The sequence below is a fragment of the Bufo bufo genome, chromosome 11, assembly GCF_905171765.1.
Source record: "Bufo bufo chromosome 11, aBufBuf1.1, whole genome shotgun sequence".
NCBI classification, from domain to species: Eukaryota; Metazoa; Chordata; class Amphibia; order Anura; family Bufonidae; genus Bufo; species Bufo bufo.
This window is the reverse complement of record NC_053399.1, coordinates 10,978,149-11,006,035: the sequence shown is the minus strand read 5'-3', so window position 1 is coordinate 11,006,035 and position 27,887 is coordinate 10,978,149. Positions and strand designations below refer to the sequence as shown.

The following is a 27,887-nucleotide window of genomic DNA, read 5'->3' as shown; positions in this document are numbered from 1 at the left end:
AGGCTCTCTCCATTAACTTCCACAGATGTTGAAGAAACAGCCGGACCCCCACACTCCACACAGGTGCCGAGGTGGGATCCGTAGCAGACATTTATCCACAGCGCACAGCCATGTTGGAAATTTTCCATACTCAAATTTAATATTCTGCAATTTTAGCGTTTATTTTCAATTTCTCACCAGCTTTAAAATCACTGCTTGCCGTCAGTGAATGAAAACAGGGTTGTTTAGCTCAGGAGTGTCACTGATGCACGGTAACACATGATAGCTGTGTGAAAGTAGGGCTAGGTTAGTATGCATTCTCACTCTCCGAATGTAACAGTAATGTTTCCATTTACTGACAGCAAGCAAAGATCTTAAATTTAAAGTGTAACTGTCATGTTTTCATCAAAAAGATCAATCTTAGCATGTTACTACTGCATTATGCATAAAGCAATCTTTAGTTTCTTCACATACCACTGTTTTCCTTGAGATTTTCCCTTAGTTACGGCTGTTTTAACCTCTACAATATGAGGATCTTCTCAAGATGGCTCCTCTGCCAGTTCTCCGAGGCCAAAACTGCTTTCCCTCACTTCATACACACTTGCTGTAGCCAGCAGATTCCTGCTAGCCAATTAGATTGGTTTACTCAGAGACACGCCTCCTCACTCTGAAGCCTAATGCAGGCATGCAGTGTGGAGGACCGCCCCTCCGTCTTCTGTTTAAACTAAAGGGAAGACAGACCAGCTATAGCAACGGTCTTTTTTAAGGGAGCAGTGGAAAGGGACAGGGGACATTAATGAAAGCTGTTATTATAAGGTAATTACAGATCTATTGACAGACTAACTCAGGTATACATGCCTAGCGCTAATAAACTAGCAAATAAAAAAAATATGACAGTTACACTTTAAATCCAAAGTATGATCAAAAGGTGAATAAATATATAAGGAACTAATTTCAAAAAATAGGATTTCCCCTAAAGTCATCTCATTGTCATTAGAGGGCAGGGCCAGCAGAGTCATTACAAGGTAGGGTCAGAGGTCATCTCATTGCCATTACAAGGTGAGATCAGCAGAGTCATCCCATTGGTGACCCTGCCCTCTAAAGACAATGAGATGTATCTGCTGATCCGGCCCTCAAATGATGAGATGACTCTGCTGATACGGCCCTCAAATGATGAGATGACTCTGGTGACCATGCCCTCCAATTACAGAGTCATCTCATCATTTGAGGGCCATATCAGCAGAGTCATCTCATTGTCATTGGAGGGCATGGTCACCAGAGTCATCTCATGGTCATTTGAGGGATCGTATTAGCAGAGTCATCTCATTGTCTTTAGAGGGTAGGATCAGCAGAGTCGTCTTATTATGTTTAGAGGGACGGATCAGCAGAGTTATATCATTGTCATACGAGGGCAGGGTCAGCAGAGTCATCTCATTGTCATTTGAGGGCCATATCAGCAGAGTCATCTCATTGTCATTGGAGGGCATGATCACCAGAGTCCTCTCATTGTCATTAGAGGGATCGGATCAGCAGAGTCGTCTTATTGTCATTTGAGGGCAGGATCAGCAGTGTCATCTTATTGTCATTATCTTCTTGTCATAAAGGTGGGGTAATGAGAGTAATCAAATTTTTATTAGAGAGTTGAGTCACCAGGTTTCCTGCCAATTCCTGGAGACTGTCCTAGTTTATGGACACTTTTCTGGCCATGAATCACCATTCGCTATAGCTGCCCTGCCGCACAGCCTTCACTCAGGACAGGAAGGAAGCGTGTGCCTCCAATATGGCCGCCACCAGGGAAGTGGTAAAAAAATAAAATTAAATAATTCCAATGTGAAAAAACAATGAGAACAAATATTAACACTACAGACAAGATTTCTCTTTTACAGACTCACGTATAATGAATGAACCCTGAATTAAACACACAAGACATTCCCTTTAAGGTGTTTTTAGTAATGGACGTCTTGAGGACGCACCAAGAGTTAACCAGAGACTTAATGGCATTAATAGCTGTCAACATGAAAACAGCGGGGAGTGTTGGTTTATGAAGAATCCAGCCCGGCTAATGGCAGAGTGCACATCTTGATGTTTTAAATTATCCAAATACATCTGCGTCTTCCCGTCTCTCCCCGTTTGATGTATTCAGCTCCATTATTCATGGCACCATGGGTGGAAGCTTTGCACACACAGAGAAGTCACTTAATTCTAGAAATCACATTGTGCATTAAATCCACTAATGAAGGAAAAGTTCATCTGGATTTTTTATTTCCGTTGTATTAATTTTTTAGCAGAGTGCGGAGGGAACAGAATTTGTATTTAACACATGGATTAAAAAAAAAAAAAATGGAGTCTGGCAGGTCTAGAGAGGCTGGGATGGATGTAGACTACTAGTCGGTAATATTCCAGATTTATTTCAAATTTATAGAATAAATAGATCCCATGGGGTGTGAGGTCATCCAGTATGGCGGTTTGTGACATCATCACCAGTCATGTGTCAAAATAAAGACCAGCAGGGACCTGGTAATCACCAGAACAGGGATGAGTGAGGTGAGCATCACTTTATTTTTATTTTTTTTAACCCACCGAGTCCTTTGCATACATTCTCCATGCTGGACAGCCCCTTTAATGAGAGGTGGCCCAGGGATATATGGTCTTCACAAGCGTAAAATATACTTATAGAAATGTAGTCATCTCTCCTGACGCGTTGCATTCCCCATGTAATAACATCTTTTCATAGAACTGTATGCTGTGCCATTCCTCTATTATTCCTACTAAAATGTAGTAAATGCACTTACAGCAGTCTGTAATGAAAGTCCATCTGGGTGTCATCAGTTGGGAGTGTGTCCCTTCACCGTCTGACACTGGCAGCACTGATTGGATAATGTCAGACTGTGCATGGAAACCCCACCCAACTGGTAACATCTAGATGGGCCTTTATTGCAAAATGATAGCAGTTCATTTCTATAGTTCCAGTTGGAATAATAGAGGAATGTCACAATATAGAGTCATAAGAATAGATGTTGCAGTATTATTACATGGGGAATACTGATTGTTACTAAATTGGACATGTCAGGAGCCGAGACAGCTCTTTAAAGTCCATCTGTCGGCAGATTTGTCCTTATTGCACCGGCTAAACTGTTACATGTGCACTTGGCAGCTGAAGGCATCCGTGTTGGTCCCATGTTCATATGTGTCCGCATTGCTGAGAAAAATGAAGTTTTCACTGCGTGGCCCTGTCAAAGTGCAGAAAGAGCTGAGCCTCTAGGTGTAATGGACACGCCCCTGTTGCTCCTAGAGGCTTATTTGCATATATTAAAACATCATTTCTCGCTCGTATCATTGGGGGACACAGGACCGTTGGTATAGCTGCTGCAGTGTTGGTCCAATGTTCATATGTGCCCGAATTGGCGAGAAAAAAATGAGATTTTTGTGGACTCGCCTGTAAAATCTCTTTCTCGCTGAGTTCATTGGGGGACACAGGACCGTGGGTATAGCTGCTGCTGCCGCCACTAGGAGGCGACACTAGGCTAAAAAGTGTTAACTCCTCCCGCCGGCTATATCCCCTCCAGTCTGGAGAGAGCATATCAGTTTGTGCACAAGCAGTAGGAGGAAAAGAAATCAGAAATGAAATAACATAACAATAACCAGTGGGTCCAAACCCAAAACTGAGGACCCTACCAGTAAATCAACTGCCGTCACCTGCGGCAAAATTAGAAACAAAAACAACGGGTGGGAGCTGTCCCCCAATGAACTCATCGAGAAAGAGATTTTACAGGAGAGTCCACAAAAATCTTTGTTTTTTCGCTCGTATCATTGGGGCACACAGGACCGTGGGACGTCCCAAAGCAGTCCACGGGAGGGAGAAACCACACTCCTATGGAAGTCACAGCTGCGGGAGTCTAAGACACCACAGCCCGCAAGACCTTGCGGCCCAGGGCGGCGTCTGCCGTTGCAAAAGTAGGCACCTGGTAGAACTGACACTAAGCTAAAATACTGATATGCTCTCTCCAGGCCGGAGGGGATATAACTGGCGGGAGGAGCTAACACTTTTTAGCCTAGTGTCGCCTCCTAGCGGCAGCGGCAGCAGCAGCTATACCCACTGATGATACGAGCGAGAAATTATGTTTTATTATATGCAAATAAGCCTCTAGGAGCAACGGGGGCATGTCCATTACACCTAGAGGCTCAGCTCTTTCTGCACTTTGATTGACAGGGCCAGCCAATGAAAATGTCATTTTTCTCAGCAATGCGGACACATATGAACATGGGACCAACACTGTTGCCTTCAGCTGCCAAGTGCACATGTAACAGGTCAGCCGGTGTCATAGGGACAAATCTGCTGATAGATTCGTCATGAAAATGGATCGGAGGAACTAGGACCTCCTTACTAGGGGGTTAGCAGACTAGTAGTGTCAGGCAGCAGCGGAAACAGGCCCGATTTTTATTGTTGTATAATCACATCACTGACTGAGGCATAGGAAGTTACCGTTAGACCTCGGTACTGATGTGTTGTACAGGATATATGTGTATACTTCATACCTTTATTCTGTCTATATTGGCTTCCATTTTCAGTTGTTCTACCAGCTTCCTGGCTTGTGCTATGTTGGCTGTATTATTGCTCGCCATTAGGCTGCCGGCTTGGCTTCTACGCTGTGCTGAAAAATGAAAAAGAAGGAAATTAGTTGACAAGATGCCTGCATTAATTATCACTAAGTAAATTACTTGAAAGATACGTGTTAGGAAATAATAGGCGGCAGGGGCGGATTATAGGGAGGGCAGATAGACATGTACCTCGGACCTGAGGGGCCTCCACCACCAACCCACCACGATCCTATCCAGCCGAGACGTGGCCAAGCATGCATGTGGCTCTCCCTTTTGAGGTCCGAGTTGGTGTGTGGTTTTCTTTACTCCCATAGACTTGCACATGAACGCCACCTCTACTATACATGTCTGGTATAGGGGTCGTTATAGGGTCCGGATCCCAGATTTGGGATGAGGGCCCCCACTAACCTTAATCCATCCACCAGCAATCAATTAATAAATGTATAAAATACAGGACAGGGGTTCATGGGAGCCTCATCCCACCTGATTTCACAGGATCAATATCCCTGGTGTGACCTTTCCATTCTTAGAAGTATTGATTTGTGAAACCTCCTGGAGTCAGTAGTATCTGAGATGTGGCAGCGAGTGCTGAGCTGTTAGAACTTGGGACTGAGGTCGTGTCGTGACTTTGTGCCAAAGGAAAGCAGTCGAACACAAGCCTACCCCAATACACAGGGATATCGTCTATCTGCAGCAGCCTGAGAGGCCGCAAAATAATTGAGATTAAAAAAAAAATGCCCGTTCTTCATTTCCAGTCCCAGGGTAATAGGAATTTCTGTTATACCCTAAATATTTATTTCGAAATAATGTTTATATTTCCATGTTTAACTGGAACAGTAAATAAAGGAAAAACTACATTGTAACCAATTGAATACAGTTTTTTTAGTATTGTATTTCCTTTTTCTTAAAAAAATAAATAAATTGTTTCTAATGACTTTTTTTTTATAAAACATAAAAGGCAGATGACTATTCTGCTTTTTATTGTGTTTTTTTGTATTGAATTTCCTTTTTCTAAAAAAAATATTTTTATAAAACAAAAATATTTTTATAAAACATAATAGAAAAACTATTTACAGTTTTTGTTTTTATGTCAAAACCTTTTATTTTTTACCACAATTTTTTTTATTCAGATGAGTTTTCATATGTGTTTTTCTCCAAAAATTCTCAGTGTGTAAAATTATGTCCCTCTAATTGTTGAGATCGCCATGGATGGGTTTTTTTCATTCCCCAATACAAAATTCTTATTTTTGGGAATTTGTATTTATTACCAGATAACATTAGTCCCCCTGAGATGAGGCAGGGGTAGGTTTATGAGGCAGGGGTAACTTTGGCCGACCAGTCGTACAGAAGGGGGGGTCTGATGTCATGGACTCGGTTGCCTGTTATCAAAGGGGTCATTTCCCTCATGCGTGCACAGTGATAAAACTCAAGTAGGATTTTCTCCCCCACATCAGAGGGAGAATAAACATGGTGATTACATTTAGCGATAACTCATGCATTTTAATGACATTACTGTCAAGTCGAGGACAAATGAATGTGCACCTGTCACCTTTGCATATCATAGGCAGCCTATAATACTGGGAACCCGCACCAGATGTAGACAAAAACAGCACAGACAAAAAGTTGGACCATAGCAGCCGGTGAAATCGCTACCGATTTTCTAACCGGAGCCGTAGTGAAACCTTCCTTCACAAGGAGAAAAGGAAAAGTGAAAAGTGTTGATGCTCCCGTGTCACCCACCGAGCACCCGCCACGGTAGCTCATTCTGGATGCGCCGCTGCATTGGATCAGTAATCCGATTGGTTCCTAACGACAAGAGCTCCATTTTCTGCACTGACTTTTATAGCTATGGAACACTCAGGGGAATTTCAGGACGCCACCATATACATTAGTCAGCTGGTCCCACCCAAACCATCCGACTGTGTATGGCCACTTCTGGGATCACGTGCCGTACATTTGGTCTGAGATTACTACCTGCAGCGCATGCGCGAGTCTGAATCTCTCACTAAAGCGTTAGAAATAGATTCAGACTCGCGCACTCGCTGCTGGTTCTGATGCCAGGCTGGTATCACAAGCTGAATGTATGGCACATGATCCTGGAAGTGCCGGCCGCACGGGGTCGTACGGCTTCTTGGATAACCCCTTTAGGGTCCAATTTTTTTTTTTTAGAACTGAAATTGGAGAAGCCCTTTAAATGGGGGTGTCATCTACTGGAAAGGATCCTCTTTTATCCCAGTGGGCCAGTCGAACAGAGACAAAACATACAAATCCTATAATCCGGCATCCAACAGTCTGGTCATTTCTATAATCCGGCACAGAACTGCCTAGTAAACTGGAAGTTGAAGGAATTAATTCAAACTGCAAGCAAACGGCAGACTCTCTAGCTGCAATAGTCTGTAGCTCTTTAGCTGCTGGGAGCTGTAGTCCCCCGGCAGCTGGGGGTGGGGGGCATAAGTTGGGGACTGTCAATCTAGAAGATTCTTATCCTTCAATGTAATTGACTTCTACGTATGGCCGTTAAAACAGTATTTATCAGGTCCAGTGAATTCCTGATTAAAGGGGATGTCGCATTTAGCGACTCCATTTTTAATACACCCTATTAGGGAGTAATTGGAGGGGGTCCTTGGTTCAGGATACTCATCTCCAGGGTGAAGAGCGGTTACAAACAAGGTCTCTCACTCTGGGAGGACCTGTCCTGCATTACATAGATAGCTAATTGATTTCAATGGGCACCGTGTAATGCTTCACTTTTCCTGCGGGGGCACTGCAGGGAAATTGAACACTTCCTGCCAAGTTTTCTGACAGATCAGGCTGATCATTGCAGGATCCAGGAAGGGAACACTTATCAACTTATTGTCAATGGGCCAAAGAGTCCAAAGTTGAAAACACACCCTTTAAAGGGGTTTTCCAGGAGTTCAATACTGATGGTCTATCCTTAAAATAGGTCATCAATATCAAACCCCCAGAACACCCGCCAAACAGCGGTTTGAAGAGGCCGTGGCACTCCGGTGAGCACCGCAGCCACTGACGTCAGGTTCATTGGTGACAAGGCCTAGGTGCAGTTCACTGCCATTCAAGTCAATGGTCTGGGTCTGCAGTTCCAAGCATAGCCACTATACAGTGTATGGCACTGTGGTCTACAAAGTAATATATTTCAGAAAAGCAACAAATTTGCGATTTTTGTAAGAAAAAATAATAATAAAGCAATGAAAACACCCCCCTGCACCCCCACCCAATTATAAGAGGTCTTTCTACAGCAGTGCCAGTCTCTCTCCCTGCAGTCCCCTGCTAATTGCCAGCTGCCAGCTTGAGGGAAGCCATCGCTTGGCGCGGGTTCTATGCAGATTACAGTTCAGCGCATGAGATCACCCGGTTCCTGAAATAACAGGCAGCCTTATAATTTATCCTCAATGGAGAAAATCACCTCCCTCTGTTCTGTACGGCATAATGGCTCCTAGGAGAGGCGGCGATGTGGGGTCTATACAAAGCTAATTTAAGGGGATGGCCTAGCATTTGACAACTCCATTTTACATTCCTTTAAGGAGACTTTGAGCTGAAGGGGGTAGTGGGGACCCCTCCTCTATAAGCCATGTCTAGAGCCCCTCTCAGCCCCGGCCTGAAATGCGTCAGAGTCCCGTAACTTGTACGGTCACAGGCTCTTCTAGACGTCTATAAATGACATTCAGTCATTGTATAATAAAATATTCTGAAGCTTTCTGATTTTCTTTGTGTTTCAATTCTTCACCATTTTCAAGAGCTCTGTTTGCTGTGACTGAAGGAAAGCGTTTGTGTTAACATACAGAGGCCGATTACTGGTACAAAGCTAGTAGTTTTCACAGCTGAGAGTTTGTCACAGTCTAGTTAATCCTCTCTGAGCTAGAGACATTACATGCACATTTTGCTACAATGTATCAGTGCAGATGAAGTGTATCATCATGGGTTCCTGGCTGTTTATCTAATAGAAGACTGGATTCAATTGAAGCAAACTCACAGTTGTGAGAATTTGGGAAATCTATTGGAAGTTAGGTTGGTTTCACACAAGCAACATACAGGTAGAATTCTGCTCCTGTATTACACCCGCAGGTCCCAGCCCAACTGCAGGTCTAATACCCAAACTAGCACCATCATAGATCGCTGTGATACTGCTAGTCTGGATCATCAGACCCGTGGTACAGACGTAATATGGGCATAAACATTTTCCTCTATTACGCTTGCATGAACCTGGCCTAAACAAGAGTGTTCGCCTTCATTGACAACAAGCAGAGATCTTGAAAATGGTAAGGGACTGAAAGAAAGTATGTGAAATCCCTGCATAGTTTTTTTTTATGCAGTGGCCACTAGAGGTTTTCCATTCAAATACGTAAGCGGCTGTTATGGCAGCGTGCCCACCACCGATCCACTCCTTCCAGTGCTCTGCTCACCCTCTCTGTTGCTTCTGGACTCTGGCAGCTTGGACCCACCGATGTTCCTCACCTCCTAACTGGTAGGCCCAGCTGCCGGAGTAACACTGCTCTGTCCACCTCCACACGGACTAAGGCTTCTTTCCTGTTATCCCTGTAGGGTGCAAGTTTCCTCTGGATCTTAAAGGGCCAGCACGCACCATAATGTTCCCCAGCCAATAGCTGGCCATCGTAGGCTACTTAAGGCATCTTCCCCCGGTGGGAAGGTGCCTGAGCAATAGGTTCTAGTTCTCTAGTTTCCTGCAAAGATCTGCCGTTTCTCGTTCTTCTGCCCTTGTACTGACCTCTGCCTGATTTCTGGATTCAACCCATCACTGACTTCTACCTATTCTCTGTGCTAAGATTGAGCTGCCTGCCCTAACCATCGCCTGTCCCTGACTACGGTTTTGTCTGATCCCTTGGTGTTCCACATCAGTGGCTCTTGAACCTAGTCAGGTCAGTTCTCTCTTGAACAGAGACTACTCTGAGAGGTAAAATCATGGTGGTTCCCCAACAGCACAATCCAGAACCCTGTATAGGGGTTAAAGGGTGAAGGCCAAGGGGGTCACTTAGGTAACAACGTTAGGAGTAGTCCCAAGCGAAATCTGTTCAAGTGACACCGCAGATCCACATCCGCGACCCCTCACTCCAGCTCAGAGAGGGATCCTGGACAGGTGGACTGGGGTTGGCCTAATGCAACACTCCTTTTAACTCCTTCAACCTGGATCGATGACATTCTGATTAAGGCTACATTCACACAAACGTATTTCGTTTCAGTGTCCGTTCCGTTTTTTTTTTTTTTGAGGATTGGATGAGAACCTATTCATTTCAATGGGTCTGCCAAAAATGCGGACATCACACCGCGTGCTATTCGCATCCATATCTGTATGTCCGTTCCGTAGCCACGCAAAAAATAAAAATAGAACATGTCCTATTCTAGTCCGTTTTGTGGACAAGGACAGGCATTGTTACAATGGATCCGCAGAAAAAAAAAACGGATGCCATACGGACGTTATCCTTTTTTTGCGGATACACAATTAGCGGACCGCAAAACATATACGGTCGTGCGAATGTAGCCCAATGGTACAATCTCTGTAACGACCACCGTATTACACTCTAGCATGTAAATGACAAGAACAATTATTTCCGACCAAAGAAAATACAGTTCATCTATGGAAAATGGACTCTTCATGCAGCGGCCAAATAATGAATGATCAATATACTGATTGTATCTGGGACAAAACCGTCCGCAATGAGCTGAATGCATCAACAAGTGAGCTCCTATCCATCGGGGAAGATGAGCATTCCCAACACTAGATGGCCTGAGGGTGTTTTCTGGATAAAATAAATATTAGCGTCTAGGAAAGGGATTACTATATGCCAGATATTACAATAAGCAGCGCAGAATAGGGAGAACACCAACATCGGGGGCAAAAAGTGTCATCAGGAGGGTGACAATATCCTGCAGGGATGCTCAACCTGCGTCCCTCCAACTACAACTCCCAGCATGCCCAGACAGTCTACAGCTATCAGAGCATGTTGGGAGTTGAAGTTTTACAGCAGCTGGAGGGCCGCAGGTCGAGTATCCCTGATATATAGAGTGATACGTCATATACACTACACAGTAGATGTGCGGGAACCAGGACCTGAAGAATGAGGTATTGACAGTAAAATTCCTTTAATCTCACATCCGATCATCCGGCCATTCAGGCAGCCTCCACTTGTTCCTTGCACAGGACTGATAAACTGGGGTTAGGCAAGGAAATAAAGATTAAAGGGGTATTCCCATCTTCTAAAAGGATGGTATAAGGGCAGCACGATGGCTCAGTGGTTAGCACGAATGGTTCGAATCCGACCATGGGCAACATCTGCATGGAGTTTGTATGTTCTCCCCGTGTTTGTGTGGGTTTCCTCCGGGTTCTCCGGTTTCCTCCCACAATCCAAAGACAGACTGATAGGGACCTTAGATTGTGAGCCCCATTGGGGACAGTTGGATGCTAATGTCTGTAAAGCGCTGCGGAATATAGTAGCGCTATATAAGTGCATAAAATAAATAAATAAATATTGCTAGGATAGGCCTCACTTGTTGGGGTTGAGGTTCCCAATCCTAATAATGTAGGGGCTGCATCGTTGTACTCCCTGTACAGTGGCGCCCCCACTCACCTGGCTGTGCAGGGAACTGCATTTGATCTAATTAGGCAAAATTGTGACAGGGTAGCTGAGCTAAATCAGCCCTCCATCCCCTTCATTCCCAGAAGTCCCCTCCAGAATACTCTATTCATTTCTATTGGAGTTACAAGAGCAGACGAGCAAGTGTGCATGCTGAGAGTTGTAGTTTGGCAGCAGTGATGAAGGTTGCTGACCCCTGTGCTCGGGGTTACTTTATCTAGTTTAATATCACAATTCTTATAGGGCTGCAGTTCATTCCATATCAGTCTCTGCTGAGTCAGCTCCATGGGGACCAGGAAGCTGAGACATGAGGAGCTGTTGGTTGAGGTCCTCATAGCTGCTTCCATGTCCCTGGGCCCTGGGCTGCCTGTAACCACAGAGCCTCCACCATACACAGGTTAAAGCAGCTATAATGATCCCGACACTAAATTCATTAAATGTTAAGGAAATAAATAATTGACTATAATTGAGTTTTCGTGAACTTTCCATGCATTTAGTACAAATGGAGTTCGGGTTATGCAATTTTAAAGGTGGGAATTTAGCTGCCGACCTGAACTGTCCTTGCTTCATCCCTGTATGCAAGAAGCTAATATTGAGGATTATAAATACATGTCTGCTTTCTTCCTAAAACAGCGCCACACCTGTCCAGGGGTTGTGGGTGGTATTGCAGTGCAGCCACATCCAGTTCAACAGAGCTGTGCTGCAATACCAGATACAAGCCATGGACAGGTGTGGTGCTGGAAGAAAATAGCCATGTACTTCTAATCCTGGACAACCCCTTTAAAGTGCTATCTATGTGCACAGTAGTGTGGCCGCCACAACGACAGGAATCGCCAGTGCTATGGGGCCCCTAACTTTGCGCTGAACTGTAAATTTTAGTGCAAATGTATGCTAATAGATTACTAGCGTAGATTAGATTTTTCAGCACAGAGACAGGTGCATCTTACTGCAGCGCAGCATGCGGTATATAGACTCTATACAGCTCATTGATACAGTGGCATGAGAAGTCAGTGGAGGGTCGGTGGAGGGCTATGGTCAGGGGTGTATCTTGAAGCTTCTGTAACAGAGGCCCCCCACTTATGTGTTCTTCACAGTACTGGTGTCTCGCTTTGTGGCAGATGGGTCTTTGAGGGTCTCTGCACCCCTATAACTATGTCACAGGCTTGGGAATAGCTTCTGTATAATTCATCATATGCTGTGCTGATTGATGGCTCTCGGCAGGGTGCTTCTATGCCGTCAGTCAAGAGCCCACATCTGCTATGGGGTCTTCCACCCATCCTTATGCCCTGCTTATGATATCACCAGGTCGGGGTCAAAAACACAAAAAATTACATTTAAAATGGCAAGACAATGTATGAAAACAGGGGAGGAAAATTACCAAGAAAAGCGTCAGTGCTCTTCTTACTGTCGCTCTCCACCGATCTCTTCTAGTCTCGTCTGTCAATAGAAAAGACAATGTAATAAAATATACAGCACTACCCATAATCAATGTAATAAAATATACCGTACTGGCGATAAATGTAATATACCACACTACCCATAATGTATAAAAATATGTCGTACTACCAATAATCAATGTAATAAACTATTATTGGTGGCACGGCATATCTTATTACAGTATCGGTAGTGCGGTGCCCCCTCAGTGTGTGTTTGATGTCGGTCCCACACGCAGTTAGGGCTGATTTCTGGGAAGCATTTTTTGGCAGCTGGAAGATCTGCCAACACTTTCGGGAGGTCGTCCCTTTTTCCAGGAAAGTTGTCAAGTATGTTTAAACGTCATGCCTGGTCTCTGTCTGGACATGCTGGGAGTTGTAGTTACTGGTTGGAGAGCTCTAGACTCTGGCGACCTGGGCTGCGTCCAATCTACTCCTAATTGCACTCCAGATAGCGATTGTTTGCAGGTGCCCAAGTGAGCGTATCTGAAGATAAATACATTAAGGCGCAGGGATGTGGTGGATAACACCTGTCCGCTGTGTATCCCTCCGTGTTAATGTGCCTATTATAGATCCCTGACACTTCAATGGACATTGACCTATGCACACGGGTGCAGACGACACGCCATTGCCTGGTTACAGACCTGCAATCAAGCACAGGCCACATGCTCCATACTCCAATTAAAATGCTATTAAAATCCATTTCTGGAGCACCGGTGTAACAAGGGGTAACATGCCGCACCCACAGCGGTCCTGCATGTATTCTGCACTGTTCATTTATTATACTTTTATATTCCGCAGCGCTGTATGTCAGGAATCCACATTGGTCCCTATGGGACTTATAACCTAATTTTCCCTACCTCAATCTGCACCGCAGGGACAAGTTCATAGCAAGCCAGTTATCCTCAGAAGAGGAAGAGGCCAGAATATCCAGCGGGCGGACACAGGCAGGAGAGGGGCCCCTGGTGTACATGGGCTCCTTGCTGTCAAACGTCCTTCTGAGAATAAACGTCAATAGCTCAGTCCACTACATACAATTTAATAGCAGCTGAAGCAGCTTGTGAGCCTCCTACCTTCTGAGCCCCTATGCAGCTGCACAGGTTGCACATATAGTAATGTTCACCCCTGTTTACTCTGCTTGACTGGATGCAATATGGCAATAGAGTATAGGCTGTTCACGGAGGGTTGTCTAGACTGGATACCACTGTAGCAAACACTCAGCGGTGAGAAGTACGAGGTCTGTACAGGCTGTCAATCTACAAGACTCTTGCACTGACAGCAAGCAGAGGATGAAATGTGCAGAAAAGTGTTAAAAGTTGCAGAACTTTTTGTTTTCCATCATGTTCTTGGTGAGTACAGGACAGAGCTACAAAGAAGAATATTGTCCCGGTCATCGCAACCTCTGAGCAAACAGAAGATCAAATGAAGAATCGCTGCGGAGTACAGCAAAGCAACCGGACTGCTGCAAAATACAGAATCATTCCTACTAGTGCTTCTAGATCAAATGGTCCCTGAGACCCTAAATTAGGAATTTACTTTATTTATGGGTATAGATAACCATTTTCCATACATTACCAGAGCTGGACGTCCCATCGAGACCCAAAGTATTAGCTGGAAAAAAACAGAGGGAAGCTATGGAGTCTCCGACCAACACACCTTGCATGTGTATGGTCAGCTTTAAAGGGCATCTGTCAGCGGATTTGTCCCTATGACACTGGCTGACCTGTTACATGTGCAGCTGAAGGCATCTGTGTTGGTCCCATGTTCATATGTGCCTACATTGCTGAGAAAAATGATGTTTTATTATATGCAAATGAGCCTCTAGGAGCAAAGGGGGCGTTACCGTTACACCTAGAGGCTCAGCTCTCTCTGCAACTGTCGCGCAGTCTGCATTTTGATTGAGAGGGCTAGGGAGTGATCACATTTACATTGCCTGGCCCTGTCAAAGTGCAGAGAGCTATAAGCTTCTAGGTGTGACGGTAACGCCCCCGTTGCTCCTAGAGGCTCATTTGCATATATTAAAATGTAATTTTTCTCAGCAGTGGGGGCACATATGAACATGGGACCAACACAGACGCCTTCAGCTGCCAAGTGCACATGGAACAGGTCAGCCGGTGTCATAGGGACAAATCTGCTGACAGATGCCCTTTAAATGAGTATCCTGGTTAGATAAATGATCCCACTGGATCGGGGACAGCTGTTAGAGAGGTGGAGGGTCAGACCGCTGGGACTCCCAACGATCATAAAAACAGCTATCGCATGCCGCTGTAGGAAGGAGTGGCAAGTCAATGCACATGGTCGCTCCCGTCAAACCCTATGGGACTGCTAAAACTGTAACATCTTGGCAGAAGAGCAAGACTCAAGAAAATTGCAAAAAAAAAAAAAAAAAAAAACACTTTGTAAACTGACTGCTAAGGGTTTAGCTTCAGAAATGCTCAAGTTAAAGAAGCTGCTGTCAGGGATCGGTCTCCCTCGCAGCGGCCACTACAGGTGAAATGTAGTATTACACGCAGGCCATTGAATGACCAATCGCCATCTAATACATGAACGGCTGGGTCCACAAATCGTGGATCTGGAAAACACGGACACGCATTCTGTGGAACGGAACGTCCTGCCCATAATAGAACAGTCCAATCCTTGTCCATAATGCGGACAAGTATAGGACATGTTCTATATTTTTGCGGGTGCCACGGAACAGACATACGGATGCGGACAGCATTTATTGCAGCTCCATTGAAGTGAATGGGTCCACAAAAAATGCGGATCGGATGTGAACCAAAAATACATTTATGTGCATGAGCCCTAACTTAGCGTCTCTCTCCTCTGGCGAATAGAAGAGGATCCCTAGAACTGGACAGCCCTTCATATTCCCTAGGGCAGGGACGCCCAACCTGCGTCCCTCCAGCTGTTGCAAAACTACAACTCCCAGCATGCTTTGACAGTCTACAGCTATCAGGGCATGCTGGGACTTGTAGTTTTGCAACAGATGTAGGGCTGCAGGTTGAGCATCCCTGCCCTAGGGGTTTATTTTATAAAATAAGTGGAAAAGCCCTTTATTACCAGTGAGTAAGATGTCACATTGCTCCTATAAGCAGGGATGTGATATATTCATTAGAGCTGCTGACCCAACTTCTTTATAGATTGGCTTTTCCCTCCAGTGCCGACTCTTCACTTGTGCGGCAGGTTTGACCTTGTCCTGGATAGATATATATATATATATATATATACAAACATACACACCTCTCTCGCTACAATCAAGATCAGTCATCCCACCGGGTAGCGTATAAGCCACTTATCTTTAGAATAGGACCAAATGTGGCAGCCGGTGAGCAGTCAAGAGACAGCTATAATTTTGCCAAAATAACCCGTGGCCATACAATTTATAGCCCCCGACTTACGAGGCCATAACACCAGACCACCATCTCCTATCATCTGCAATCCAAGTGTGAAACGAGCTCTTCAGTATACATTCTAATCACCAAGGGTCCTGCTATGGCAGCTGGGTCTCTACGAGGATACTGACTCATTATCCAATTAAGTGTATCTAACGTTTCCTCTGGGAGCCTTCATGCCCCACTGATTCCTTAAGACATCTATAAGGACCCTCTCCAGGGTATTTACCCATTTCTTCTGAGAGGTCCCTGGCTGGATGTTGACTGTTATTTGGTTTTGGTTGACAGGGGTTGCCAAGCCTTTACTAGGTGATGGTCAAGATAGGCCACCACTAGCTGATAGGCGGGGGTCCAACAACCCACACCCCCAGCTGTTCGGGTGTAGCACTGTTGCCAGCACCATCAACCTTGTAATGGAGGGAGCTGGTTACCACAGCGCTGTTCGCATTGACTTCTACACCTTAACAGCTAATCGGGGGGGGGGGGGGGGGGGGCAGGGTGTCTGACCCCCACCGATCAGCCAGTCATGGCCTATTTATCGGAACAGCTGCACAACCCTTTTAACAATCTCCTTAACTTATTGTGAAAAGCTATGGACCCATAAGCAAGCTTTGGGGGCTCCTGTTCATTAGATCTGTAGTTTAAAGATAATTCCCCTTTGAAGTAAACTTTTTTCCAGAAACCTAATATCCCCCATCAACGGGGTAGGTGATGTCTGCTGGGGCCCCCACTAATCAATCTCTATTGGACTGCTGGAGATGTACAGCGCTCGGCTATCTTCATCAGCTCCAAGACTTTGACAGTGCGTGAGTATTACCACCGCTCCAATCAACCAGAGGCCAAGAGACCACCATTCTCGTGATCAGTGGGGCTGTGCCACCAGAGGCCAAGGGACCACCATTCTTGTGATCAGTGGGGCTGTGCCACCAGGGGACAAGGGACCACCTTTCTCGTGATCAGTGGGGCTGTGCCACCAGGGGACAAGGGACCACTACTCTCTATCAGTAGGTGTCCTCCCCGATCATGCCTGTGGCTAGGCAACATGATCTAACATTCTCTTTTGGCAGGTACCACCATAATGCCCCCTCCTCTTCTTCTGGCAAGCGCCCGACTGTATAGGGAGGGTGCTCAGTGACGGGGGGGGGGGGGGGGGGGGAGACCACCAAAGTTGTTTGGGGAGCTGGCCCCCTCACGGTAATAGTGAAGTAGATGTTGGCGGTCCAGGGCCATTAAGGGTTAGTTCACTGGGGATCCTTCTTTATTCATGAAGGGGCAGTGCAGGATATCCTGCTGGTTACATCTACCCTCTCCCTGTCCCTGTCACTTCCTCTTGCTAGTCAGTGGAAGCCATCTTGTGGCCCTCCCCCCCTCCGCGGTTATTCTTGGGAGACGAATCGATGTGCGATGTTATGATCAGTTCTGGGTACTTGGTTATTTTGTTTTGTTTTTTTCTACTCTTAGAGCTGCAAATTCTAGTTGGGTTTATGAAGTCACAGCTGGCGGCATTTGAATACAGCGGAGATATGGTGGTAGCTGATGGCAAACTTGCCCGCTGGGAGTCCAGCGGTTGGCATACTGCTCTGATGATTACTGTTTATTAAGGTATGCCGCTTTAATAAAAAAAGCTGTGGCCGATCACCACCCAGCAATAAAGTGACACAGTTGTCGTTGTCGGCGTTTTTTTGTTATGGGTCAAGGTTGGGGAAAGGGGCCAAGGGTGAGTTAAAGTTTGGACAACCCCCCCCTTCCCCTTCCCCTTTTTTTCTCTGTTTACCAACAGTCTTGAGCTCCACGTTTACCCATGGTTATAATTTCCTTTACAGAAGTTCCATCTTCTACACTATCTGGCAGAACAAAAAAGGGGAGGAGGGGGATGCAGCTGCAGCTTCAGTGCCTGAATTTGTGAGACTGCGAGAGGGAGCAGCAAGGAGGAGCATCTAATTGGCTCAAATCACACAGCACTGCTCGCCCCTCACCCTATCACCCTAGGAACAATCAGCCCACTCGGTAAGCATGGAAAAAGACAAATGGGAAGGAAAAAGACCTAAAGCATGCAGATTACACGCCACGTTTCTTTGCACTATATCTACTAGACATCTGCTGCTATCCTACAGAGTTTGCGGGAAGACATTTTTCTTGCAGCGAAGTGAAGCACACAAACTACTGGAAACGCCTTTCAGAAGGTCAGATTTGAGGTAGCCAAAAATATGGCAGCAGTCAGCAATATGAGAAGATGCTACCGTGCAAGTTTATCAAGATGTTGGATCAGCATCAAGAAATGAGAAGAGACTTCTGGAACCGGCGTTCACTTGACCCTTCTGTGATGTGAGCTTGAAGAAACCTAGACAGTGAGAGAGGGTTGTGTCCTCCAGGGAATCCTGGACCATTGCACCATGTCTGAATTCCTTCATATGGGTCACACGTTTCTTACAGTGCACCTAATGGTCGCTGCCACTAGGGGGTAGATCTGCATACATGGACCACATTCATATTGCTCTCTAGTGGCAGGAACAGGACACCAAAATGTTTACAGGAGAATGTGTGGGGTACAGAGGAATGGTGCCCTGTACTAAACAGACAGACTTGCACCTGCATTTTCTTTGGGCCAGTAGACGGCATTTATAGAGATTTTATGTGCCTTAGATCCAGTGTTTCCCAACCAGTGTGCCTCCAGCTGTTGCAAAACTACAACTCCCAGCATGCCCGGACAGCCTTTGGCTGTGCGGGCATGCTGGGAGTTGTAGTTTTGCAACAGCTGGAGGCACACTGGTTGGGAAACATTGCCTTAGACAACCCCTGTAAAATGCCCTACAGAAGGGTCTACAGAGGGCAAGACCCAATAACAATTGGGGAAATGCTGTGGTGCCTACCATGGTCCTACAGGACACAGAGGACTTGTGGACCTCCAGATGCTTCCCCTTCCCTTTGCTCTCTACATATGGAGATGAAGTCCAGTAAGTACACATGGGAGAAGTAAGGAGCTGCCAGATTTCAGCCCCCCTCCTGCCTCTAGGGTTTGTATATCCTAGGTCATATGAGAGTATTTAGAGGTAATTAAGGGGGCTTCAAGATGTGATTGACAGTATTGCATGTTCTCTTCGGTCATTTCTGCTGCGGAGGACCTCCTACCCCTTCATCCCACCACGTTTACTTGGATACACGTGGCAGTATACGAATGCTCCAGGGGCAGTTTCTGTATATGACCTCATTCACATACTGTATGTTGTTTTTTTCAGTTTTCAGTCTGTTTAACAGAACAACTCCCGACACATTCCAGATCCAAGTAGATAATCTGCTCCAAGGAACTGCAGCCAGAGATGAGGAACAGGGGTCAATGTACTGCACCTTTTCAGAGCAGTGCAGGATTAACCTTTTATAAACTTCAGCTTTAAAAAAAAACAAAAAAAAAAAAAAAACAAGTGTTTGGCGAGCAAGGCGATAACACCGCCATAATGCTGGTGTATATCCTTAAGGACAAATAGAGTAAATCTACATAAACAATGCAGCCACTACAAAAATATATTACATTACTTATCTGACCCATTGTTACATTCTGTATTATACTCCAGAGCTGCAGTCACGATTCTGTAGGTTTCAGGGCTAATATCTACCAGTGTCCCGGTCGCCCCTGCTTGTTCAGTGACTGCAAAGAGCTTGCTCTATTGGTTTTCTGGTGGGAATAATTATTTACTTTTTGAAATCTTCCTATGCATCCAGCCGAAGTGTGAGTGCAGCTCTGGAGTATAATACAGGATGTAACTCAGGATAAGTAATGTATGTACACAGTGACTCCACCAGCAGAATAGTGAGTGCAGCTCTGGAGTATAATACAGGATGTAACTCAGGATAAGTAATGTATGTACACAGTGACTGCACCAGCAGAATAGTGAGTGCAGCTCTGGAGTATAATACAGGATGTAACTCAGGATCAGTACAGGATAAGTAATGTATGTACATAGTGACTCTACCTGCAAAATAGTGAGTGAAGCTCTGGAGTATAATACAGGATGTAACTCAGGATCAGTACAGGATAAGTAATGTATGTACACAGTGACTGCACCAGCAGAATAGTGAGTGCAGCTCTGGAGTATAATACAGGATGTAACTCAGGATCAGTACAGGATAAGTAATGTAATGCATGTACTGTAATAAGGTACAAGGAATAATCGTGGATGGAAGGTGTGTGTCACAGAGGTTCCTGGCCTCGGTGGAGTAGGAGATAGTTTTCATGTGTCAGCAGCAGTTGCTGTGTGACACCTTGCTATCTAGTATGGCTGTAAATAGCTGATCTGGCACGGCTCTTACTGGGAATAGTCAAAGTGCTGGGTGGGTGACTACTACCCACAGTCCAGGCCGGGTTTTGACAGGCCTATAAAAAACAGCCAGCAGTGTCAGGTGGGTGGATTACTCCTCTCTGACACTGGAGCTGTGTGAAACTCTGCTGAGATCTGAGGCCTGTGTGTGGGCTGAAAGCTGAAGACAGTGTGTCGGGCGAGCAGGCCGCCTAAAGCCTGCAGGTGGACTTTGAGGCTGAGCATTCAGCCAGGTGTAGATTAAACACCCAGGATCAAAGGTCAATGTTTTTCTGTATGAACTGTTTTGGGTGTGAACTAACACCAATACTGAAAATGGACTGTCATACTGTGAACCTGCAACTAGTGTGAATAAACACTGCAGTTTTTGAGTTACAAACGTGTCTTTGCCTCTATACTGCACCCGCTTGTCCTGTCTACCAGAGCGAATCCCCACAGTAGACAGTGACTGCAGCAGCAGAATAGTGAGTGCAGCTCTGGAGTATAATACAGGATGTAACTCAGGATCAGTACAGGATAAGTAATGTATGTACACAGTGACTGCACCAGCAGAATAGTGAGTGCAGCTCTGGAGTATAATACAGGATGTAACTCAGGATCAGTACAGGATAAGTAATGTATGTACACAGTGGCTGCACCAGCAGAATAGTGAGTGCAGCTCTGGAGTATAATACAGGATGTAACTCAGGATCAGTACAGGATAAGTAATGTATGTACACAGTGACTGCACCAGCAGAATAGTGAGTGCAGCTCTGGAGTATAATACAAGATGTAACTCAGGATCAGTACAGGATAAGTAATGTATGTACACAGTGACTGCACCAGCAGAATAGTGAGTGCAGCTCTGGAGTATAATACAGGATGTAACTCAGGATCAGTACAGGATAAGTAATGTATGTACACAGTGACTCCTCCAGCAGAATAGTGAGTGCAGCTCTGGAGTATAATACAGGATGTTACTCAGGATCAGTACAGGATAAGTAATGTATGTACACAGTGACTGCACCAGCAGAATAGTGAGTGCAGCTCTGGAGTATAATACAGGATGTTACTCAGGATCAGTACAGGATAAGTAATGTATGTACACAGTGACTGCACCAGCAGAATAGTGAGTGCAGCTCTGGAGTATAATACAGGATGTAACTCGGGATCAGTACAGGATAAGTAATGTATTATAATCAAGTTTAGATGTTTTGGAACAATGAACACAATGGTTGCTCGTGTGAATATACCCTATAATTGCATTAAACCTATTCCCAGTATAATTACTTTGTTTTCGCACCAGACAAGCTGAATATTATATTGGGGCAGGGGTACAGAGAACGTCATACATGTCAAGACTGTCTAGGGTGAGAACTCTGTAAATCTTTCCATCATTTTGACACCCATTACTCGGCACTGCAGACACTATTATATAGAAGACACAGCGATATTGTCAACTAAGACCAAGCAAACCCATCGTCCAGGACAGAAACTAGGTACAGTATACATTGAGAAAGGCATTGACTCCATTATCCAATGGAAGCACTGTAAATAATGTCTCCCTTCACTGACAGAAAGCAGACATCTTCAAAATGGTGAAGAATAGAAAAGTGTATCAGAAAGCTGCAGAACTTTTTATTATACAGTTATTAAAACCTTTGCCATAGTTTTTTGCGGCAATGCAACCAAAATAAAAAGACATAAGAAGGGACAGATATTCTTTGTGTATGCAGCTCTAATGGAGATCTGTGCGTCTCAGTGGTTACAGAGATACAGTGGAAACACTTAAAGGGGTTTTCCAGGCTTTTAATATTGATGACCTATCAATATCAGATCAGCGGGGGTCCGACATCTAGCACCCCCTCCATGCGTGCGTGCGGTCTCTCTTACTGTTTGCCGCTGCTATGTCTTCGGCAGGCATGAAGAGACGGCGCGGCACGCTCCTCTTCATACAGCTGATCGGCGGGGGTGTCAGACCCCCGCAGATCTGATATTGATGATCTAGGTCATCAATATTAAAAGCCTGGGGAACCTTTTTAAGCAAGTATGACTGCGGGATCAGACTACACGAGGTGCTTTGTAGTCTGTCACCATGGAGACAAACAAGTCTTAATATGAGCTGCATAAGAGATCTGCATAGTACCATAGGTTTGCAGACTTGCTTAGCTTTTTTATTTTATTAATTTTTTTATTTTAAAGGGAATCTGCCAGCACATACCTGTAACTAAAACCATCAGCCTCTTTAGATGAGCACTTGCCAGCATACTCTAATGAAAAAACTTTCTATCTTATGGAAATTATTCCCTTGCACCTCATTGCATTTAGTGGCTATGCCCATTTTCCCTGCTGCCAATGCTCCACTGCTTTGACCGACAGGGCTAGGCAGTGCAGACATACGCCTGGCCATGAAGTCGTATGGCGGCGCGGTCAAGCACACGTGCAGTACATGGCTGAAAACAGCCGGGCAGATAGAATCTGTCCGTGTCAGCAAATCTGCCCGGTGATCTCCAGACATGTACTGCGCGTGCGCTGAAAGCGTTGCTGCAAGACGTCAGGGCCAGGCATGAGTACATATACACTGCCTGGCCCTATCAGTGCGCAGCCGGCAAGGAAAATAAGCAGAACCTCAGGGTGCAACAGCAATGCCCTCGTTGCACCAAGGGGCTAATGGGGAAGATGGTTTTAGTTACAGATATGTGGTGACAGATTCCCTTTAAATGCATTAGAGCAATATAAATGAAATGGTTTGAAAAAGTATACATACCCTTTAAATGGTGTTTATATCAGTTGGGAAACCTCTTTAGAGAGATCATAAGAAGAAGAGAATAAAATAGCTATAATATAGCCATAAAGGTTATTTGTGGGAAATAGGCAAAGGCTGCACAGAATATTAATTAGTGTACCCTAAAGAAAGGGTAAATAAGAATAAATGGGACGACCGGCCCTTTAACTGTGCAGTAGATTGTGAGCTGCCTTTGGTGAATGTGGCACACAGCACTTTCCAGGCTGGTAGCGTCCCTTCTGCTGTGTATTCTGTCACTGCAGCCGATCCCGCTCTGCCCACCGGGTGCAACAAGAGCAGACCCCACAGTGTGCCACCTGAGGATGGAAGAGTCCCCCTCATTCCTCTGCCCATGCAGCTAAAATATCCAAATGCATCCAATGTTAAATCGGATCATATATTTCAGGCTGATTATTCATAAATGTAAATGCAGAGCTACAGAAAGACAAAATAACATCTGCGCTGCCAGCTAATGACTCACAGCAATCAACCCCCAATTATCGTCGTGTTTGTTCCTGCGCTGATAACACGGGTTGTGCAAGAATAGACTGGGGTATCAACTGTGTGCTTCAGAGCAGAAACCGCTATTCACCAGGCTGGGAGATGGATAGATAGATAGATATGAGATAGATAGATATGAGATAGATAGATAGATAGATAGATAGATATGAGATAGATAGATATGAGATAGATAGATAGATAGATAATAGATAGATAGATATGAGATAGATAGATATGAGATAGATAGATAGATAATAGATAGATAGATAGATAGATATGAGATAGATAGGAGATAGATAATAGATAATAGATGATAGATAGATAGATAGATAGATAATAGATAGATAATAGATAGATATGAGATGATAGATAATAGATAGATAGATAGATAGATAGATATGAGATAGATAGGAGATAGATAATAGATGATAGATAGATAATAGATAGATAATAGATAGATAGATATGAGATAGATAGAGAGATAGATAATAGATAGAAGATAGATAGATAGATAATAGATAGATAGATAGATAGATAGATAGATAGATAGATAGATATGAGATAGATAGATAGATAGGAGATAGATAGGAGATAGATAGATAGATAGATAGATAGATAGATAGATAATAGATAGATATGAGATGATAGATAATAGATAGATAGATAGATAGATAGATAGATATGAGATAGATAGGAGATAGATAATAGATAATAGATAGATAATAGATAGATAGATATGAGATAGATAGAGAGATAGATAATAGATAGAAGATAGATAGATAGATAGATAATAGATAGATAGATAGATAGATAGATAGATAGATAGATAGATATGAGATAGATAGATAGATAGGAGATAGATAGGAGATAGATAGATAGATAGATAGATAGATAGATAGATAGATAGATAGATAGATAGATAGATAGATAGATAGATAGATAGATAGATAATAGATAGATAGATAGATAGATAGAAAGAAATAGGCAGACAAACAGATATGAACAAGATGGATAAATATGAGATCGGTAGATATGTATTAGATAGACAGACTGACAGACAAATGGTTATGAAATGGATAAATATGAGAGAGAGATATGAAATAGATGGAAAATATGAGATAGACCGCAATCACTTCCGCTGTGTGGGGACAAGCAGTTGATATAGCGATTGACTCCATAGAAAATCATTGTTCCAGCGCAACGACGCGATCACCCGTGATTGTCGACACCTTTAAGGCTGCTTTCACATATGCGTTTCGGCATGGAGATCTGGGACAGGATCTCAAAACCAGGCCAGAACGGTTCCGTTTTGCCGCCGTGCATTCTGAATGGAAAGAGATGCGTTCAGGATATCTTCCCTTCCGGCACCATTACGTTTTGTGACTGGACACAAAATCGCTTCAAGCTGCAATTCAAGTCAATGGAGACTGATGCGGTTTTTTTTAGGATCCTAAAAAAACGGGTCCGTCACCCATTGACTTTCAATGTATTTAGTGACACATTTGTTTAGTTCCGTTTCGATTTCACACAACAGCCTCCTATCAGAACGGATGCATCCTGATGTGGTAATCAAAGCGGAACCGTTTTGGTCAGGTTTTGGCATCCTCTGCCGGATCTCACAACCTGAAACCAAAACGCAGATGTGGAAGTAGCCTTGCACTGTCAGATTATTCGGGACTGAGCATGTATACAAATGTTTTTCCCCGATAATCTGACAGATAACGGGTCGGTGTAAAAGGAGTCACCAGAAGGCAGGGAGGAGGGGGATGCGACTGCAGTACGTCTCTTCCTCGCTCATACCGTACACCTAGGCCACCTCTGTGAATATTGTGCCCATCCAATTAAACAAGCACCATTCTTGCAGGATGTAAACGCGCCCCATAGGATTTTAGCCAGCAACTGGCTTCTTTACAGCTGAACTCAAATGAACTTCCAAAAATGCGGGGAGCTACACCCTGTGGGTGTGATTAGTGGTAATAAAAACAATACTGAATATTAGTGCGAGGACCTGAAGAGCCCGGGTGTAGAGAACGCGCCGCACTGCTGCATACAGATCTGGGATTTATGGAGGAGCATGAAAGCGTGCTACAATGATAGAGGGGCCAGAAATTAAGGGGCCCATTAGAGGTGAGGTGTAGTTAGTAATCACAGACACATGCTCAGCCCCATTATATATAAGATGTCCCCAACTGCTCTTGAGTTATATAGCACCCCAGACCTTACTATACTCCAGACTCCATGAGACCTCAGACTTCATGAGACCTTACTAAACCCCAGGCTCCATGAGACCCCAGCACCCCAAACCTTATTATAGCACAGACTTTATGAGGCCCCAGACCTTACCAAACCCCAGACTCTGAGACTCCAGCATCCCATACCTTGGTATACCCCAGACTCCATAAGAATCCAGAATCCCAGACCTTACTATAGCCCAGATTTTAGCAGACCCCAGATCTTACTATACCCCAGACCTTACTAAACCCCAAACTCTGAGACCATAGCACACTAGACTTCATGAGCCCTCAACAACCCATACCTTACCATACTCCAGACTTGAGACTCCACAGCTTACTAAACAGACTCTAGGAGACCCCAGCACCCTAGACCTTACTATGCCCCAGACTTTATGAGACCCCACACCTTATTATACCCCAGTCTCCATGAGACCCCAGCACCCTATACCTACTAGACCCCAGCACCCAGACTTCACTAGTAGCCGTGACCCCGGCCACCCTCTGATAATCCACCATTTGTTTCCAAAGACTCAGAAGAAACCCTTTGTGTGTGTTCACACCTGCATGGCGATTGGTACGTGATTTGACTGCACTGTGTGTAGTATATTTCTGTTCACATTTTATTTTGCCCTCTGTTCCTGCAGGTACTGATGATCCAGAACCTATCGGGTCCCAATGGTGACAGATTTGAAGTTTTTCTCAGACTTTAAATGAATGACCTATCCATAGGATAGAGGTTCATCAATATAAATTTGGTTTGGATCTGACCTGGCACCCTCCCATCTATCATCTGAAGGGGCCGCGCCCTTGTCTTACAGAAATGTGTTGGTTCCTGACTTTTGATGTCTACATCTATCTGTAGACACACTGTTCGGTTCTCTGGCTTGATTATGCAAACCAGTTTGGGGAAGTGGCTGAGGGCTGAGTCGAGCATTTGAATCATCTAAATCAAAAAAATTATGATTTTAAAGGGGAAGTATGATCACTTCTGTGTCATCCTTATACATGCAGCCGTTTTTTCTTGTCTGACCGACCCATGTAGTACTGTATATAGCACGTGGTCTATCTTAAAGGTGTATTCCAACGTGGATGATCCAAGTACAAGAAAGAACAATGGCGAGCACTGGAACATTGTGGACTGCATGGCCTGAAAACACTATATATACAGCGTGCACACCTCACATCCACATAGAGGAGTCCTGTCGGATGACAATTAGTGCTGTACATCTCACTGAGGGCTGAGGTAATTAAAGAGTATACAAGAGATAGGCTCATAGAAGATGGGGTCTAGTGGTGGACCACTGAAAGGGTGCAGGTCAAGTGGTGGGCCATAATGAGATTCAATCTAGTAGGGGTGAAGATGCTGTGGTCCAGTAGTAGACTAGAGGGTAGGGTCCAGTCACAGATTATGTAGATGGTGGGGTCCACAGGTTAGACCACTTAGATGGTGTGGTTCAATCATGACCATGTAGATGGCAGGACTTGGACTGCTGAGGATCTGCGGCCGTGGCTTGGCTGGTGAATTTCAGTGTGGTCACAAGGTTTGTGGGTGCTGCTCTACAGTTTTTTATTTACACATGTAGATGGTAGGGTCCATGGGTCTAGAGGACAGATGGTATGGTCCACTGGTGAACAATGCAGACGGTGCGGTCTAGTCACAGATCATTTCGATGGCAGGATACAAAGGTCCATATAGATGGTGGACTACAGGGTGGGGCCTCTGGAGTTTATTACATTGTGGTCTAATAAAAACCATATCACAACATTTGTGGCCCAAAATACACGTAAATCATTCATTTTAAAAAAAAAAGTATAATAAATACGTCACTAAGGCCTCATGCCCATGACCGTATGTATTTTGCGGTCCGCAAAAAATATGGATGACGTCCTTGTGTGCATTCTGTATTTTGCAGAACGGAACAGCTGGCCCCTAATAGAACAGTCCTATCCTTGTCCATAATGCGGACAGTAATAGGACATGTTCTATTTTCTTGTGGAACGGAAATACGGGCATACGGAAACATAATGCACACGGAGTAAATTCCGTTTTTTTGGCGGACCCAT

General features: G+C 44.6%; 1 protein-coding gene across 1 annotated transcript in view; it reads right to left on the bottom strand.

Annotated features, from left to right (window-relative positions):
* GNG2 (G protein subunit gamma 2) overlaps positions 1-27,887 on the bottom strand; it is a 71,626-nt gene that overhangs the window by 6,480 nt on the left and 37,259 nt on the right. The window contains exons 4-5 of the mRNA XM_040412211.1: positions 12,565-12,623; positions 4,516-4,631 (exon numbers count right to left, since the gene is read on the bottom strand). Of these exons, the coding sequence (XP_040268145.1) occupies positions 4,516-4,602 (87 nt within the window). The 5' untranslated portion in view covers positions 4,603-4,631; positions 12,565-12,623. The remainder of the gene's footprint in view (positions 1-4,515; positions 4,632-12,564; positions 12,624-27,887) is intronic.